The following is a 19952-nucleotide window of genomic DNA, read 5'->3' as shown; positions in this document are numbered from 1 at the left end:
ATGATGGAACGTCTTAGCAGATAAGGTGCTTACTATGTTTTAAGTAAGAGAATGAATGGGTGATAGGCTTCCTTAAGCCCACATAAAAGTTGGGAAAGTGTGGTATCTTGCCACAGCTCTCTGGAGGCAGAGACAGGATCCCAGGGCAATGAAGACTAGTCAGATTAGCCATAATTGATGAACTCTGTTCAGCCACAGACCCTCCCTCGATCAGTAAAGTGGAGGGTGATGAGGGAGGACATCTGATGTCAGCCTTGGGCCTCCATAGGCACCCTCACATTCATGTACTTTGTGGTACATGTTCCCACGTGCTAAAAATAAATATACACAGCACACACACAAAAGGTTGAAACTGCACTGGAAGTATAAGATGCTCAGTGGTGGAGTGCTTGCTTAGTGTGAGTGAGGTCCTGAGTTCACAAATGGTGATCCTTGGGCTTTTAGCCATCTTCCTGGGTATGAAATAGTTTTGATCCACAAGTAAAGATGCTGAGCATTTGTGTTCCATGTGTTGATATTTATATCTTTGGAGAAGTACCCATTAATTCATCATCATCATCATCCCCCCACCCTGCTAGAGAGATGACTTTGCAGCTAGGACCCTGCTGCTTTTCTTTCAGAGGACTGGAATTTGGTTTCTAGCATCCACATTGGGTGACTTACAATTTCCCCAATTCCAGACGATCCAGTGTCCTTTTTGTGTTTACACACACAAACATAAAAAAAAAAATCTTTAAATCCTTGCTTTCTCTAGTGTATATTTTACATGTGTTAGTATTTCATTCAGTCTTTATAAAAAGTAGCTGAGTATGGTGTAGTCCCCCTTGGAGATTGAAGCAGAATGCTAAATATTAAAGCAAAAAGATTGCTATGAGTTCGAGGCCAGCCTGGGCATTCTGTAACTTTGTCTTAAAAAACAAAACAAAGGGCTGGAGAGATGACTCAGAGGTTAAGAGCACTGGCTGCTCTTCCAGAGGTCCTGAGTTCAATTCCCAGCAACCACATGGTGGCTCACAGCCATCTATAATGAGACCTGGTGCTCTCTTCTGGCCTGCAGGCATACATGCAGGCAGGACACTGTACACATAATAAATAAAATAAATCTTAAAACAAAACAGAACAAAAACTTAATCCCCCCCCCTTCGAGACAGGGTTTCTCAGTGTAATCACTCTGTAGACCAGGCTGGCCTCAAAACTCACAGAGATCTACCTGCCTCTGCCTCTCAAGTGCTGGGATTAAAGGCGTGCGCTCCACTGTCTGGCAGTTCTCTCCTTTCTATAATAGAAATTGTAGTTGATTCATAGGTAGCTAACATAAGTGAAATATGTACCTGATTATCTTAGCCAAATCTAAGAAAGAATTTATGCAGCACTATTCAAATTTGGTCTTTTATTTTTGGTATGTGTGCAACAATTGTAGGTTTGCTTAATTTTAAAAAACATGTAAGACATGAACTAGTTAGCCTGCCTATTCAGGCAATGGGTATTAAGTTTTTTGCTATTTTAACTATCTTTCCAAAGATAGTATGTCTGCATATATAGGTGATGGAGATGGATATGTTAGCCTTTTTAAATGTGAATGATGTCCTTTCTCTCTCTACTCCTTTTTTTTTCTTTCCCCTTTTTGGGACAGTTTCAGCATGTAACTAGCTGGCCTGAACTTCTACATAGATCTAGTTGGCCTTGTCTTTCAAATGCTGGCATTAAAGGTCTGCGCCACCACACCAAGCAAATTTTATTTATGAATGTTTTGCCTGTAGCATACATGTGTACCCTGTGCTTACCTAATGCCTTTGGAGGCCAGCAAAAAGAGCATTAGACCCCCTAGAACTGGTGCTACGGTTGGTTGCATCCCTCCATGGGGTGCTGGGAACCAACTCTGGGTCCTCTGCAAGAGCAGTAAATGCTCTTAACCACCCAGTTCTCTCTCCAGCTGTGAATAGTCAGATCTTCTAACAGCCATTCAGAGAAGACTCAGCCCTCAGCTCTACTTTCCTTGCTTTGGATTAATATGCTCTGAGCATAGTGGCACATGCATTTAATCCCAGCTCTTAGGAGGCAGAGGCAGGAGGATCTCTGACCAGGATAGCCTGGTCTACAGAGGGAGTTCAGGACAGCCAGGGCTAAACTGATCAACTCTGTCTGGAAAACTACCTCCCCATCAAAGAAAAAGAGTCCAACCCATTAAGCATCTATTTTGGGCCTCTTAAATGTAGGTCCTCTGCATCTAAGCTCTTTGTCCCTAGCATTTCTTTGCCATTTCCTTTTTTAGGGGGAGGTGGCACTCCAGCTCATCTGGTGAGGTCAGAGGACAACTTGAAAGAGAGTTCTGTTCTTCCACCATGTGGGTCTCAGACTTTGAACTCAAGCTGTTGGGCTTGCTAACGTGGGTTAGCCAGCCCAATCATCTTGCTGGCCCCAGCAGTTAACTTTTAATTGTTTATTTTGAGACAGGGTGTCACTATGTATTCTGGCTCTGCTAGTGAAATGAGTTTTCATTGAGTATCTAGTAGTATTCATACAGATCAAGCAAAGAGATTTCAACTGGTTTTCCTCTCAATTACTGAACACAGCAGTTATGGCTCAGTTCTCCATTTTTAGGTGCATGTTTTGGCTTTATTACAAGACATGTATCTTAATATCTCCATATTGGAAACAGCCTAAGAATCCGTCAGTGATATTCTGTAAGCATCAAAACTCTTGTTCTGAACAGCATAGGTGACTCTCAGAAGGTTGAATGAGAAAATGCTAAGCATTCTGGCATTTGAGTCGTTCTGTGTGTAAAGTTAAGTTTACCTGTCTTCAGAGCAACATGTTTAAGCATTTGTATTATTCTAGGAATTGCCTTTGATGTGATTTAATGGCAATTCTCACATTCTTTTAAAAATACTGTTTTTTGAATTAAATATTTTCATACAATATATTTTTTTAAAAAAATTATATTTCTTTTGTGTTTATAAGTGTTTTGCTTACATGTTTGTCTGTGTACCACATTATGTGCCTAGTGCCTATGGAGACCAGAAAGCATCAGATCCCCTGGAACTGGAGGTATGGATGGTTATGAGCCACCATATGGGTTCTGGGAATTGATTCCTGCCTTCTGCGAGAACAAGGGCTCTTCACTGCTGAGCCATTTCTTAAACCCCTTCATACAATATATGTGGATCATGTTTTTCCCCAGCCCCAGGTCTTACACTTGGGCAGTCTTAGTATTGTCCCACTGTTTTTGGTGACAGGGATAGTGCCTCTCCAGACTGTGTATAAGCACTACCGCTGAGTTCTGTCTTGTTTTATGTTGGAAGTTCAAAGATGTTATTTTGTTCATTGTATTCTGAAAATTGCAGATATGAGATTTAAGTATACACTACCTCTATAGTGAATTACTTTATATTTGTTCATAGGCGACAAGTAAAAAATTAGTCTGTGCATTGCAAGGTATCCTAGTTCCACGTTTCTCTGTAACAGCCCTGGCTATCCTGGAACTTGCTTTGTAGACCAGGCTGGCCTTGAACTCACAGATCTGGCTGCTTCTGCCTCCTGAGTGCTGGGATTAAAGATGTGCACTACTGTGCCTGGCACACTTTTTTTTAATTTTTAAACATTTTGTGTATGTGAGTATTTTTCCTGCTTGTATTTCTGTTGTACTGTGCATGCCTGGGCCTATGGAGGCTAGAAGAGAGGTCACAGGAACTTTTGGAACTTGAGTTACAGATGGCTGTTAGCTGCTGTGGGTGCTGGGAATTGAACCTGGATCCTCTGCCAGAATATCCAATGCTCTTAGCTGATGAGCCATCTTTCTAGCCCCACTTGGCTTTCTTGAGATAGTCTCATTGTAGTCTCACACTGGTTATTCGTATGCACCCATGATGCCTACTCGACAACCCTTGTATGGATCACCTTAAACCGGGCTTGTGTTGCAGGTTGAGGTTGTAGTCTCTGGAAACAGGTATGAGAATTTGGAAAGTACAATAAAACTAATGCATCAACTCTGTACAGGTTAGGGAGGGATGAAAACAGGATGGGATGAGACTGGGATCTACAGTTTTGCTGAGGAACTGTGGTTCAGCCCCAGTAAAACCTGAGTTAATGCTTAGGTACTGGTGGTGCATGCCTTTAATCCCAGCACTCAGGAGACAGAGGCAGGCAGATCTCCGAGTTCGAGGCCAGCTTGGTCTACAAATTGTGTTCCTTGGACAGCCAAGGCTACACAAAGAAAGAAACTCTTGTCTGAAAAACCAACCAACCAACCAAATAAATAAACACCTAGGTTAACATTGTATGTTAACTTCTAAGTCATATATCAAAGGTGTACCACAGTTGGCTCAAAAAGTGCTAGACCATGGTTATATCCCTGGTGGAAGAAGGCTGCCCCAGGAGGATATGTTCTTAGGTGTTGAAATTCTGCAGCTGAGGCAAATCCTGGAGAAGCCGATTGTTTGCTACCAGAAATTGTTTGGAGGTCAGAAGCTCGTGACACCAGCAGTGCCCTACATGATCTGGTTGTACTGTAATTGATTTATTCATTTTTCCTTACAAGTTCTTGAGGACTAAGAATATCTGTGTCTCCTATGCCTGACATTTAGTTAGGTGGTCAAATAAATCTGTGATGAAAGAAGGAACAAATTATTTTTTAAGTTTATTTTTTATGTATATGTGTGTTTGTCTGCATGAGTTTTACGTGCACCATATGCATGCAGAAGCCCATTGAGGCCAGAAGAGGAGATCAGATGCCCTGGAACTAGAGTTCCAAGTGGTTCTGAGCTGTAATGTGGGTGCTGGGAACTGAACCCAAGTTCTCTACAAGAGCAGTAAACACTCTTAACTGCTGATCCATTTCCTCAGCCCTGAATGAATAAATTATTTAATAATTTTTGTTTGTTTTTGTTTTATGTTTTTTAGATAAAGTTTTTCTATGTAGTCTAAGATGGCCTTGAACTGGGATTTTGGCATATCACCATGTCTAGGTCTAGTAATTAATCTTGAAGATAAAATGTAAAAATTACTTCATTTGATTTTTTTCATTTGAGGATTTACAGTGTACACAGGTATTAGGACACATAAATTCTGTGGCTTCAATAGTGCCTTTGTGCCCTTGCATATAACCTCTTTTAACACCCGGAGATTAAGAATTTAGACCTGGGCTACGTGGCGATGGCACACTCCTTAATCCTAGAACTCGGGAGGTAGAGCCAGGCACATCTCTTGAGTTTGAGGCCAGCCTGGGCTATAGAGTGAGTTCCAGGAAAGGCGCAAAGCTACACAGAGAAACCCTGCCTCGAAAAACCAACCAACCAACCAAACAAAAGACAAACCAAATCCAAAAAAAAACCAAAACCAAAAATAACAAAAAAAAAACGCAAATTCTGAGACACTTAGTGCCATTTTATGAAACTGATGCTGTCCCTACTATACAAGGAGGTCAGGTATATTGTTTATTGCTCTGTGTTCCTGTCGTTAAGTCAGGCTTCATAACTTGGCTAGGATGTTTTCCTTATGTGGTTTTACCTACTGACAGATGGAAAGAGGAGATTTTATGTTAGATACATGTATTGATGTCAACTAACTAGTACTTCAACATCTTAGAGACGAAAAAAGAGACTTGCCTGTTAGGTGAGATTTCTGTGACATTATTCAAAGATTAACATTATAGTCATTCTTTTAAAATTATTGTCTGGGGGCCTGGCATGGTGGTTCAGTAGTTAAGAACACTTGTAGACACTTGCAAAGGACCTGAGTCAGGTTCCTAATACCCACAAGGTGCTTCAAAGCCATCTATATATAACTTCATTTCCAGGGGTCCCCATACCCTCTTTTGATATCTGAGGGCATCAGCATGCTCTACATATATCCATGCAGGGGAAGCACTTATAAAATCATTTAATTCCAAAAAATTGGGTGGGGAGGCAGTCTGATGGCACAGTAGGTAAAGGTGCTTGTAAAAATGTGGTCATCCCTGGAATTCACTAAGTGTAGGAGGAGAGAGTTAATTCCACAAAGTTGTCTTCTGACCTACACGTGTCCTTTTGCATGCCCACCCACCATAATACGGGCACAGCACAATAATAAATTTTTTAAAAAATGGATGGGACTAAGGGATAGCTCAGTGATATGTACTTTTTAGCTAGCATGGTTTGAGGCCCTGGGTTAGATCCCCTATACCACAGAGTAAGTTAAAAAAAAAAAACAAAAACAAAAACAAAAAAAAAAAAAACCAACTGGTTGTGATTACAACAAAATTATTTAAGATAGAAACTTGAAATAAACTCATTTTTCCTATTGAGCTTTTCCCCCTATTCAGTAATTGGGTTTAAATCTAGAGCCTGCAGCATGCTAAGCAAACAGCACATTGCCATTGAGTTGTATCCTCAATATGTTTACTGTTTTTAGTTTTTCTCTTTTGTTCTCCCTTCCTCTGGGCTTTATCAGCCTCCTGCTAGGATTATAGGTGTTTCCACCACACCTGGCTAGGTTTTTCTTTTCTTTTTCTCCAAGCCAAAGCTCAGTTTTATTTACACTCTGCAAATCATGACTTAGGGTTAAATAATAGGTGTCAGGGAATAGGAGGTTGAAGGTCATGGAGATTGTAGAGGTGGACGACAAGGGTTGGGGAAGAAGGAAGGAATGGGGAAGATGGACAGACCCTCTCCCAGTATTGTGTCGTTCCATCCCCATCCTCTCCCCTCGGGTGCGCTGGGGCAGAGAACAGGTAAGGCTGCCTTCTGGATTTGGACTTGAAATGAGACCAGCCAGCCCCACCACACCCAGGGCCAGGCCACCAACTATGACCATGTCTACTAGTCCATCTTACTTCATGGCCTTGTCAATGAGACATTCCCGCTCCTTTTTGGTGAGGTGGTCCCTGCAGGTATCATGCAGAGAAGTGAGCCCTAAAGAGATAAGAATGAAACCCCAGTGCACATTGACTTCGGGGAGTCGAAGAACAGGTGGTTTATTCCCAGTGTATTTGAACCCAGTGTAATTTGGAAAAAGTCTTCTGGTGTAATACAATCCCCATTACACAAGGAAGCATAATTACATTGAAACTTGACTCAGGGTACATGCCATTTCCTTCAAGAAAATGAGTTCTAGAGATAGGCTACGTGTACTACCTTAAGGGCCTAAAGGTCTGGCCTGGTCTCTGTCATACAGATAGCATTAGACATCATTTGGTCTATTGGCCACCTCTGGTCCTGGTTGTGGGAGCTTGGAGGGGAACCTTTGGTTATTAGGGTCATTTTGATTACTAGCCACCTCAGGTCTTAGTTGTAAGAGATTGCTGTGGCCTTGCCCAACAAATAACACACATCACCAGGCTGTTAATCACTTCCAGTTCTCAGCCTTCTGAGTGGAAGAACAGGTTTTTCATCTTTCCATCGGAAATGTATGCTTAACATTGGTGGTTTCTCTGGAGATCTATGGGTGCAAGGACCTTTGTGCTATGTTCCCAACATTTTGGGGCTCAGTCTGCAGCAGTCCTTACACATACTTTAGAGCAGTAGTTGTTCACTTTTCTAATGTTGCAACCCTTTATTACATTTCCTCACATTGTGGTGACCCCCCCCACCATAAAATCATTTTGTTGCTATTTCATAGCTGTAATTTTGCTACAGTTATGAATCGTAATGGAAATATCTGATATACAGGACAGTTATGCGACCCCAAAGGAGTCGAGACCCACAGGTTGAGACCTGCTGCTGTAGAGCCTTTTCCTATTCCTTGAGCCAGAACGGCCAAGTAGAAGACAATCCCACGGGTTCCTCTTGGCTCCCTTGGAGCAGCAGCTCTTTCAGCAGCGTGATGGCTCTGTGTATGTCGTCATTGTATTTGCTTCGCACCAGGCACCAAGCACACTCAAACTATGTGCTCTTGGAGGCTGAGCCAGCTGCTTGTCAAACTGAAACTTCCTTTCAGAATTCTTCAGATCCTTCACAGACAGCAGCTCACTCAGCATGGCCTCCGTAGCCACCACCCCTGCAAGTCTCACACTGAAATCTCGGTTTCTCTTTTAAAATGCTGATATATGGTCATACTTTTAAAACAATATTAACACTTTGATGTGTTAACAATATTAACACTTTGATTTTGATGTGGGGGTATTTTATGACCAGGCTGGTCTTGAACTCAGCACACCTGTCTCAGCCTCAACTGATTTGAAGGATAGTCAAAGTATAACAAAATAAACCTATACTTACCTATTATTTATTTCAAGACATAATCTATTTTCACTTAGCCCATTTGCCCTATTTCTTTAAAGCAGATTTCATTCATAATTTCATCTGTTTGTGGTAACGTAAACTTAATCTCAGTACCAGTATTGTGTCTCTTTTGTTGTTGTTTTCGAGACTGGGTTTCTCTGGGTAGCCTGTCCTGGAACTTACTCTGTAGACCAGGCTGGCCTTGGATCCACCTCGAGGCAGCCAGAGCTACATAGTGAGGCACTTGTCTCAAAAAAAATTACATTTATTTATGACTTTTATTTTATTGTTTCTATGGAGGCTGGTTTCATGTGCCACAGGATGATTATGGTGGTCAGAGGACAGAACTTGGGTTGTCAAGCTTAGTAGCAAGCATCTTACCTGCAGACCCATTTTGCCAACCCCAAATAGCAATGATATTTAATCATCATGGTCTTTTTTTTTTTTTTGTTTTTTGAGACAGGGTTTCTCTGTGCAGTTTTGGAGTCTGTCCTGGATCTCACTCTGTAGACCAGGCTGGCCTTGAACTCACAGAGATCCACCTGGCTCTGCCTCCCGAGTGCTGGGATTAAAGGCGTGCGCCACCACCGCCTGGCCATCATGGTTATTTAACATTCACATTTCTTCTTTTTGCTTTATGTAAAATGTGGGTGATGAGGGTTTGGGTTAGTTTTTGCCTAGGATTGAATCTAAGAGTTTGTGCTTGCCAGACAAGTGTGCATCCACTGAGCCATAGTCCCAGCTGCCTTGACCCTGCTTGTGCATGTGTGTTTTGAGACAGTGTCTCACTGTGTAGCCCTGGCTGATACAGACTCGGTAGAGATTTGCTCACCTTTGCTTCTCAAGTACTCTGACTTTTTTGTTTGAGATCAGTTCCTACCAGATATTTGTTTTCTTGTAGTTCTGTAATTATTGTTATTCTTAGTCAATCTGAAATGCCTGTAGCTGGTGCTGGTGGATTAAGTGGTCATTGTGTAGCATATAAAGACCTGAGTTAGGATTCCCACGTCTATGTAAAGAGTCAGGCTTGGTGGTATACAGGTACATGCTTTTATAACCCTGGCACTGAGGAGCTGGAGACAGGTGGGTGCTGTAGAGATCTCTGGGCTCTACACAAATGGTATACACTGGTATGCACACACGCATACCTTCATGCATAATCACACATACACAAAGAAAAGAGGGCCAGCAAAATGGCTGAGCAAAGTGCTTGCTGCCAAACCTGATAAACCTGAGTTGAGTCCCTAGAGTCCTACAGAGTAGGAGGAGAGAACCAACTGCCAAACGCACACTGGTTCACCCGTACCCACTCACCCCCCCCAAATACAAAAGGATGTGTATTTGCTGTTAAAAATTGCCCAAAGCTTGTCTGCCTATGCTACATTTTAAGTGGCTTGTTGAACTTTCTGTTAGCTCTACTCTTAAACTGAAACATCTCTATGGACTTTATTGTGGAGGTGTTTTTGTTTTGTTTTTTGAGACTGGATCTCTCTTTAATTCTCAGGAACTCACTGTGTATGTCGGGGTAGCCTTGAATTCACAGAGCTGCCTCCCAAGTTCTGGGATTGAATGTGTGTGTTCTAGAGGGAGAGGGGGAGTCCATAATGGTGGGAGAGACATGGCAGCAAGTGGCCTGAGCAGGAAGCTGAGATTGCATTTTCATCCACACGTGGGACATAGAAAGTGTACTGGAAGTGGTGACTGGAGGCTTCTTACAGTACCCCAGAGAACATTTTCTTCAGCAAGAAGCTGTACAACCTAAATGTTCTGTACCTCCCCAAACAACATACCATGGTGCTGGCAAAGTTGGAGGACAACTCAAGGGAGTCACTTCTCTCCTTCCACCATGTGGCTCCTGGGAAATGCACTCAGATTGGTCGGGTTGGTGGCGAGGGCTTTACCCACTGAGCCATCTCATTGGCCCAGGGCAGTCTTTCTTTATGTTTACGTTTTGAGACTAGGGAAAATGGAAACAGAGGTCAGTCAAAACAATTCAGCAAACTCGTAAACTTTACTGTGACACAGGAAAATGATAGGCTTGGACTATAAATCTAGGTTGTTCTATAGGTGGCTGTGGAATTTTAATTTCTTGCAGTCTTTATCCAGGAATGCATTTTGTCAATTTTTGAAGATACCCTAAGGCAGTTCAATAGGATATTTAATCCAAAAGTTGATACAATTCCTAACCCAAAGTAGGTAGTTATGTATTTGATCACTTACTTAGAGTCAGAGTTTCCTTTTGTAGCCCAGGATGCCTAGAACTTGAAGTCCTCCTGGTTCGGCTTCCTAGTGCTGTCAATAGAAGCATATGCGCAGTGCCCAGATACTGTCATACCTTTTTTGAGATTAATATAATTACATCATTTCCCCTACAAACCCTGCCAAAAACCCTTCCTTGCTCTCTTTTAGATTCATGGCCTCTTTTTCTCTTTAGTTTTTGTTATGTATATATGTGTATATGTGTATACATAACATAATTTCTAAAAATACAACCTGCTCAGTCTGTATAGTGTTACTTGCATGTATGTTTTCATGACTGACCATTTGATATTGGATAACCAACTGGTGTGTTGTTTTAAGCAACTGTTTGTTGTTTTAGGCAGAGTCTTATGTAGTCCTCACTGGCCTTAAGCTTGCTATGTACCTGAGGATGGTCTTAAATTTTCAGTATTTCTGCATCTGCCTCCCTAGTTACTGGGGTTATAGATATATGCCACCATGTTTGACTTAGTTTTAATGTCTGTAATATATACATCATATATTAAAGATTTATTTACTTGTTGGTATATGTATAGACTTTTGGAGGCCAGATGAGAATGTCAGATCCCTCAAGCTAGAGTTAGAGGCAGTCCTGAGCCCACCTGGTGTGGGTGCTGGTAAGAGAACTTGGTCCTCTAAAAGAGCAGTGTATGCTCTTAACTGCTAAGCTGTCTCTCCAGCCCTTAAATAGTATTTTTTTATTCTTTGGGTTTCATTTAAATAATGTATATTGATCATTTCCATCCACCTCTACCTCCCTCCAACTACCCTTAGTTCCCCTACCCTATTTTCCTCCCAGAATCATGGTGTGGTTCATTTTGTAGTAGTTGTTGTTATTAATAACTTTCAGAGTCCAATCAGTGTGGCCATCTACTAACTTAAAGTTGAGGTGGTTCTCAACCTTTGTGTTGTGACCCCTTTGACACCAATCCTCTGTCTCTAAAAGAGATTATGATTCATAACAGCAAAATTAGTTATGAAGTAGCAATGAAAATAATTTTATGTTGGGGGTCAGGACAACAGGAACTGTAATAAAGGGTCATAGCGTTAGGAAGGTTGAGAACCAGTGCACTAGGGCATGAGTGGCCTCTCCCCAATGGAGAGTAACTCTTCATCTCTCAGCCACCGACTGCCAGTAATTCCTTCCTGGGGGGTTTTGATAACTTAATAGCAGCATTTAATAAATGTAACTATTTACCCACAAAGTTTGCTAGGCTTTTTTTTAAACTGCAAATTCCCTGATCTCCTGCAAATTAAAAAGAAATTTTCAGGTAAGAGTAAATGCTGTGGAGAAAAGCAAAGCTAAATAAGGGGTAATTGGTGGTGGGTGGGTGGGGGGCTGTAGTTAGAAGAGAAGAGGCTCACCTGGCCTTTTCCAGTTAGAGGTGACAGGTACAGCCATTGGAAAGTTTGAGGAACAAGAAGTTGGAAAGTTCAGCCGGGTAGTGGTGGTGCATGACTTTAATCCCAGCACTTGGGAGACAGAGGCAGGCGGATCTCTGTGAGTTCTAGGCCAGCCTGGGCTACAGAGTGAGTTCCAGGACAGGCTCCAAAACTACACAGAGAAACCCTGTCTTCAAAAACAAAAACAAAACAAAACAAAAGTTGGCAAGTTCTAGGTCAGCATTTCAATCACTGAAGTTGAATGTAGCTATCTAGCTGTCTGCAGCTTCATGTAGGTCTAGTCGTGCACAGTATTTGTCAAGAGTTGGTTGGTAAAGGCAGTTTGAGTTAGGAAGCTGGTGATGTAAAACTTGAATTGAAAACCTCTATTTGATGACATTTAGTAAAAATATATGTTGGCCATCATGCCAAGTTATGTGGGTTAATTGATGGTAGGTTTTATGTTCTTTTAGCCAGTTCAAAAAGAATAAATTTAAAAGTAATCATTGCATATAGGTACTTCTACTTCTGTGATTTGTGTAATTTACTTTTGTTTTTGAGAACAGGGTCTTCTGCCACCCAGACTGGCTTAAACTTTCTCTGTAGCTTGAGGCTGGCCTTGAAATCCTGACCTACCATTCTTTGAATCCCAAGAGCTAGGATTATAGGACTTTGCCACTATGCTTAGCAGTAATTCCTATAACTATTGCTACAAGGTAAATTTTACCCCCAGAGGCTCACTTTCCTAGAACTGTATTTATAAGATCCAAAGTGTCATGCATATTAGACAAGTGCTACCATTGGCCTGATCCCTAGTCCTTATTTTTTCCAAACTCACCTTTAAACTTAATGTTTTTGTGTTTCAGATTGTGAATCGGCACGGTCCTGAGGCAGACAGGCATTTATTACGCTGTCTATTTTCACATGTGGATTTCAGTGGCGATGGTAAAAGCAGTGGCAAAGATTTCCATCAGGTATTTGGGGACTACAGAGTTGATGTCTATTATCCCCAATCACTTTGTAAGATTAGGGCATAATATAGGGACACTGTGTACAAGATAACATCCAGAACATAATCTTACAAGGGTAGTTAAGAGATACTGGGTATAATTTTCTGTATTCTCTTTTCTGCCTGACTATATACTGAAGACGGTCTAATTTAGGATTATGGAGCTCCTGTTGGTTCTGCCTGATGAAGGAAGCAGGAATGGGGGTGGGCCTGCTTGACAAGGCAGATAGGCTATCTCATGTTCTGAAAGGCTTGATTTTCAGTCTTGTCAGAGTTAATTATGATAGTGTTTGTGACTTACTAATGGACTTTAATGTGGGCATTTTGGTTTAACACTAGTTACTGATAAAGTGGAATTCTTAAAGAGCTGATTTTTGTTTTGTTTTGTTTTCTTCAAGACATTGTTTCTCTGTATAACAGCACTGGCTGACCTAAAACTTACTCTGTAGACCAGGCTGTCCTTGAACTCACAGAGATCTGCCTGCCTCTGCCTCCTGAGTGCTGGCATTAAAGGTGTATGCTACCACTGCCCAGCACTAAAGAGCTGGTTTTGATAGTAAAACTACGGCATCTAATGTTCATAGGTTCTCCTTTCCTTTATTTATGTCAGATGATGGTTAATGTTAATGGAAGTTCTTTTTTTATTTTTATCTTTTTTTTGAAGACACAGTTTCTGATTCAGGAGTGTGCCTCGCTGATTACAAAGCCAAATTTTATCTCGACGTTGTCATATGCCATTGATAATCCATTGCACTACCAGAAGGTTAGTACAATTTTATCTCTAGTAAGATTATGATAATGCCTATCTCTCCCTTTCATTTTTGAGGCAGAGTCTTTCTGTGTAATAGAGGCTATTCTGTCTCAGTCTTCTCAGTGCTGGGCTGTTGTAGACATGAAACACCACACCCAATTTGAATATGCTCTAATACTGAGTTATTTAAAATGATCTAATATTGAGTTATTTAAACTGACTCTGAACCTTTACTTCTGGGGTTTTGGTGTTTGTGTGTTTTGCTTTGCCCTTTAAAGAGTTGGTCTCTATGTAGCCTTAGCTGTACTGGAAGTCACTGTGTAGACCAGGGTGCTTTGAACTCAGAGAAAGCCATCTGACGATGGCTCATGAGTATTGGAATTAAAGGCATGTACTACCACACCTGTACTTTTTTTTTTTTTTTAATAGTTTCATATCTTAAAATTTGAAGGATTGACTTTCTTTTGTAACTTTCTGAGAGAATCAAGGTAGTTGCTTGGTAGTAAATGGAAACTCTATGATCAGAATAGGGCCAGGTTTAAGTTTGTCAGTCTACAGTTCTAGAATATAGTATATTGCTTATAGTAGCTCAGAATTATGTCATGTATATATTGTGCCATAATTGGATGAACTAATTCTTTAAAAACTTGGTTAAAGAATTGCAACATTTAAAAAAAAAAAACAAAAGTTAAATCTTAAAAACATTTTATGTTTCAGAGTTTAAAGCCTGCACCCCATTTATTTGCCCAGCTGAGTAAAGTTCTCAAGTTAAGTAAAGTACAAGAGGTGAGTGTGTGTCTTGAGCAAAGAGATGTAGGCAGAAATGAAAGTTAAAACTGTTTGATCTTGTTAATCTAACTCCTTCTTGTTCCAGGTCATTTTTGGTCTTGCCCTTTTGAATTCTTCTAGCTCAGATCTCAGGGGTTTTGGTAAGTTATTTTATACTGAGTACAAGATTCTTTCTTGGTTGCTTCTTTAATTGTGTGGTATTAGGGGTCAAATCCAGGGCTTTGGAATGTTAGACAAAATCTCTACCTCTGAGCTACGTCCCTGGGTTCTTAAGTAGTTTTTGTTGTTTTAAAATTAAATATATGCCTGTATGAATGTTTTTCATATCTGTAAGTGCATCATGTGTATACCTGGTGCTTGAGGAGGCTAGGAAAAAAGTGTCAGGTCCTCTGGAACTTGTGAGATGCCACATGCATGTTGGGAACTGAACCTGGGTCCTGCAAGAGTAACAAGTGCTTTTAACTGCTATCTCTCCAGCTTTTGTTCTTGTTTTTAAGACAAAGTTGGGCTTGTATAGCCCAGGCTGACCTCAGACTTAGTTTCCCTTAAGTGCTGAGATTGCAGCCATGTGCTAAGGTGCTTGTGCTCTGGCTGTCCTGTAACTCCCTGTGTACACCAGGCAGGCCTCAAAACTCAGAGATCCACCTGTCTCTGCCTCATGAGTGTTGGGATTGAAGACCTTTTTTTTTTTTTTTTTTTTTTTTTTTTTGAGACAAGGTTTCTCTGTTATAATAACCTTGACTGTCCTGGAACTCACTCTGTAGACCAGACTGGTCTCAAATTTACAGAAATCCACCTGCCTCTGCCTCCTGAGTACTGGGATTAAAAGTGTATACCACACCATGCCTGGTCAGAACCATCTTATAAAAATTTTCTTCATTTCACCAGCCACTGTTTGAGTATACTCCTCAGACAGAGCTATGTGAAAGCATGAGAGAGGTAAAAATGTATGTTGGTGAATACAAGGGGTGATCATTTGACTATTTTTTAATCTATTATATAAAAGTAACTTGGTTTATTTGACTTTTAGCTGCCCAGTTTATCAAACAGAAGCTTCCAGATCTTCTGCGTTCTTACATAGACGCAGACGTCAGTGGAAATCAAGAAGGTGGCTTCCAAGATATAGCAATAGAGGTCCTACATCTCCTACTCTCCCATCTCCTCTTTGGGCAGAAGGGAGCCTTTGGAGTTGGACAGGAACAGATAGACGCTTTCCTCAAGACACTGCGCAGAGGTAAGGCATAGCCTATCACAGGTGGTCACAAAACTATGATAAAAAAGCATGTTGGGATATAAGTGAAGATGGTGATTTCCTGTTTCTTTTTAGTCATATAAACAAAAGACGATCATACTATTTTAAATATAAAAGTTATAATAGAACAAGTATAAAGTGAACCTAATTTTATCTGTGATGTTTATTATATAAGTACAATCACAGGTAAGACTAGGCATATTTCTCTCCTGTCTTTCCACTTTAGGGAGGGAGACTACAATATAGTGACATGCTGCTTTTAATGTGAATGGTTGGCCACATTTTTGTGGGTTTTTTTGTTTTCTTTTTTCTTTCCTTTTTTTTTTTTTAAAGATTTATTAATTATGTATATAGTGTTCTGCCTGCAGGCCAGAAGAGGGCACCAGATCTCATTATAGATGGTTGTGAGCCACCATGTGTAGCTGGAGAGCTTCTCTCCAGGTTCCACCAAGCCGCCCCCACCCCCACCCCCACAGTCCCACAACCCACGTATAAAATAATCACTCAGACACTTATATTACTTATAAACTGTATGGCCGTGGCAGGCTTCTTGTTATCTACTTCTTATATCTTAAATTAACCCATTTCTATTAATCTGTACTTTGTCATATGGCTTGTGGCTTACCTGTACCTTACATCTTCCTTGTCATGGCGGCATCTGGCAGTGTCTCCCTGACTCAGCCTTCCACTTCCCAGAATTCTCCTGTGCTTGTCCTGCCTATCCTTCCTGCCTGACTACTGGCCAATCAGTGTTTTTATTTACTAACCAATCAGAGCAACACATTTGACATCCAGAACTTCCCATAGCAACCATGTGGTTGCTGGGAATTGAACGCAGGACCTCTGGAAGAGGAGCCAGTGCTCTTAACTGCTGAACCATCTCTCCAGCCCTGTTTTTTATTTTTTAAGACAGGGTTTCTCTATGTAGCCCTGGCTATCCTGGAACTCACTTTATAGACCAGCCTGGCCTGGAACTCAGAGATCTGCCTCCTGAGTGCTGGGATTAAAGGCTTTGTGCCACCATATCCAGCTAGGTTGGCCATTTTGATAATGTATTATTTCCTCAGCAGTTTGCTTTGTAATTCAAGCTCAATAAATTCCATCCTTTTATCCTCAAAAAGAAAGAAATATGACTTCTTTACTTCCTGTTGTTGTTTGTATAGTTTAATTTAAACTGCATCAAATTTTTCAATCACAAGAAACATTTATAGATGTAATGCATTCTGTTCCCCTGTAATGAATTCTGCCCTTCATATGGGAATTTTGCTATAAAAGTTTAATATGCAGCATGAATTGATAAACAACTGCTGGAATTTACACAGGAAAAGTTAAAAAGTATACACGTGAGCAGTTGTTTTGAGACACCCAAATTCAAATTCTAGGGTTGGTTTGAGGTCACACTGGGCTAGGTTGGGTCAATACTTTTTTTTTAGAGACAGGGTCATTTTATGTAGTCCTGGCTGTCCTACCAACATGTCTTTGCTTTCTGAGTGCTGAGATTAAAGGTGTGCATGACCACACTCAGCCATAAACTGCTTGAATTTGAATATGAACTTGCAGAAGAATTGGGTTTGAAGGGATTTTAGAGCAGCAGCATAAGGAGAAATGCACATTTATGTGTTGCTGGGCATTGAACCCAGGACCTCAGGCATGCCACACAGACTCTTAATGTGCTGCATCTTTAGCCTCTAGGTTGTTGTCTTTAGTTGTTGGTAACAGTTGTATTCCCTCTCTGTCTTCAGATTTTCCCCAAGAGCGTTGTCCTGTGGTGCTTGCACCACTTTTATACCCTGAAAAACGGGACATTCTAATGGACAGGATCTTGCCTGATTCTGGAGGGGTAGCTAAAACCATGATGGAGAGCTCTCTGGCTGATTTCATGCAAGAAGTAGGCTATGGCTTTTGTGCAAGGTTGGTTGCAAGACATAACAAAATTTTGGCTGTTCTTAAGCATAATTATTGAAAACAAGTATACAAAATTGTGTAGTTATTGTGTGCATCAGGATTGTCGCTTCTGAATTTTAATTTTTCATACACTAGTCTAGTGTTGGTGTCAGCTATAAATATGCTAGGGCTTGAACTTGTGACTTCTCATGCCTACCAGTTTCTAAAATTTAGGAACCAAGTTCTTAATCACCAGGATAGTCATATTTTAGCATATGCACTCACTTTGCTATTTTGAATTAACTTTTTAGAAGCAACATGAAAGGGATAGGATACACTTTCCAGGTTTTCTAAATATTTGAGTAATCAGATTGACCTTTGAGTGTGATTAGCCCCATTTTTTGTGTTGATGAGAGAGCTCAGCTGGTAAAGGTGTTGTTGACTTGGGTTCAATCTCTGGGACCCTTTTGATGGAGGAAAGGACAGATTCCACCCAGTTGTCTCTGGTGTCTGAACAGATGACACACATGCACGTGCACCCACACAGTGTAACTTAGAAAGGAAGTTGAGTCACACTGAAAATTAAAGATGCTAGTTTTAGTTTTAGTTTTTTGGTTTTTTTTTTTTGTTGTTGTTTGTTTGTTTGTTTTTTCTTCCCAGACAGAGTTTCCTCTCTAGCTCTGACTGTGCTGGAACCCACTCTGTAGACCAGGCTGGCCTTGAACTCAGAGATCTGCCTGCCTCTGCCTCCTGAGTTCTGGGATTAAAGGCATGTGCCACTACTGCCCAACTGGAAATAACTTTTTTAAGCTAGTGATTTTTCTGTTTCTAGTTGCATAAAAATAACATAAAGCATTAATTTTACTATGTTAAGGATGTCACACCACAGCTCATTTATTAGTAGCCCCTTTTAGTTTTGGTCTATGAGGTGGAAGGAAGCATATTTTTAAAGTTATATTTTTGTTCCAGTATTGAAGAATGTCGCAATATAATCATGCAGTTTGGTGTTCGGGAGGTCACAGCTGCCCAGGTTGCCAGGGTTTTGGGAATGATGGCTCGAACTCATTCAGGATTAACAGATGGTATTCCATTACAGGTTTGTTGATTTCAACTGTTACTCAGAAGACTTAAAATTCTGTCCTCTCCTGCTTATTATATTGAAGTATGATTGATTGATCTAAAGATGAGATGAAAACATTAGTTGGATTTGCTTAATTGTAGTTTTACTTTTACAGAGCATCTCTGCTCCTGGCAGTGGGATCTGGAGTGATGGAAAAGATAAAAGTGAAGGCGCACAGGCACACACCTGGAATGTAGAGGTTTTGATTGATGTTCTTAAAGAACTGGTGAGTACATGTGGCCAGGGCTTTGGGTTCATTATGTCCTCCGAGGATTTTTGTTGTTTGTTTTGTAAGTTCTGTAGCCAGCTGAATAAGAGCCTTGGATGTCTTCTTCCTGTCAGTTTTCCTCTTAGTTTTGAAACAGTATCTCACTTAATCTAGTGTCATTGATTCAGCTAGGTTGTCTGGCCAGTGACCGCCACAGGTCCGTCTGTTGTGCTGTTCCCATGCCACCTTCCCAGCTCTTGTTTTGGATGTGCTAGGTATTGGACTCAGTGTTCTGGAGACTGGCACAAGTAAGCTGTCTCTGTAGTTCCTATTTTACAGGTCAGAGCTAAAATGGAGAATTGATTTGGGTTTTTTCAAGACAGGGTTTCTCTGTGTAACAGCTCTGACAGGTGTAAGGTGGTATCTCAGAGTCCTTTTGATTTGCATTTCTCTGATGATTAAGGATGTTGAGCATTTCTTTAAATGTCTTTCAGCCATTTGTAGTTCTTGTTTTGTGAATTCTCTGTTTAGCTCTTTAGCCCATTTTTTAATTGGACTGTTCAGTATTTTGATGTCTAGTTTCTTGAGTTCTTTATATATTGTGGAGATCAATCCTCTGTCAGATGTGGAGTTGGTGAAGATCTTTTCCCATTCTGTTGGCTGTCTTTTTGTCTTATTAACTGTGTCTTTTGCCCTGCAAAAGCTTCTCAATTTCGAGAGGTCCCATTTATTAATTGTTGTGCTCAGAGTCTGTGCTGTTGGTGTTTTATTTCGGAAATGGTCTTCGGTGCCAATGCGTTCAAGAGTGCTTCCTACTTTCTTTTCTATTAAGTTTAGTGTAACTGGATTTATGTTCAGGTCTTTGATTCACTTGGACTTGAGTTTTGTGCATGGTGACAGATATGGATCTATTTGTAATTTTTTACATATTGACATCCAGTTATGCCAGCACCATTTGTTGAAGATACTTTCTTTTTTCCATTGTATAATTTTGGCTGCTTTGTCAAAAACCAGGTGTTCATATGTGCATGGATTAATGTCAGGGTCTTCAATTCGATTCCATTGGTCCATATGTCGGTTTTTATACCAGTACCAAGCTGTT

General features: G+C 40.7%; 1 protein-coding gene across 5 annotated transcripts in view; it reads left to right on the top strand.

Moving 5' to 3' along the window:
- Nucleotides 1-19952, top strand: part of Cnot1 (CCR4-NOT transcription complex subunit 1) — an 88645-nt gene that overhangs the window by 16278 nt on the left and 52415 nt on the right. For all 5 annotated transcript variants that reach the window (XM_028888653.2, XM_028888651.2, XM_028888649.2 and 2 more), the window contains exons 3-10: nt 12704-12811; nt 13511-13609; nt 14315-14383; nt 14472-14526; nt 15417-15620; nt 17381-17549; nt 18492-18618; nt 18758-18868. In XM_028888653.2, coding sequence (XP_028744486.1) covers nt 12704-12811; nt 13511-13609; nt 14315-14383; nt 14472-14526; nt 15417-15620; nt 17381-17549; nt 18492-18618; nt 18758-18868 — 942 coding nt within the window. The remainder of the gene's footprint in view (nt 1-12703; nt 12812-13510; nt 13610-14314; nt 14384-14471; nt 14527-15416; nt 15621-17380; nt 17550-18491; nt 18619-18757; nt 18869-19952) is intronic.

The sequence above is a fragment of the Peromyscus leucopus genome, chromosome 5, assembly GCF_004664715.2.
Source record: "Peromyscus leucopus breed LL Stock chromosome 5, UCI_PerLeu_2.1, whole genome shotgun sequence".
Taxonomy (NCBI): domain Eukaryota; kingdom Metazoa; phylum Chordata; class Mammalia; order Rodentia; family Cricetidae; genus Peromyscus; species Peromyscus leucopus.
Note: the sequence above shows the minus strand (reverse complement) of the source record. Positions and strands in the feature narration are given on the sequence as shown.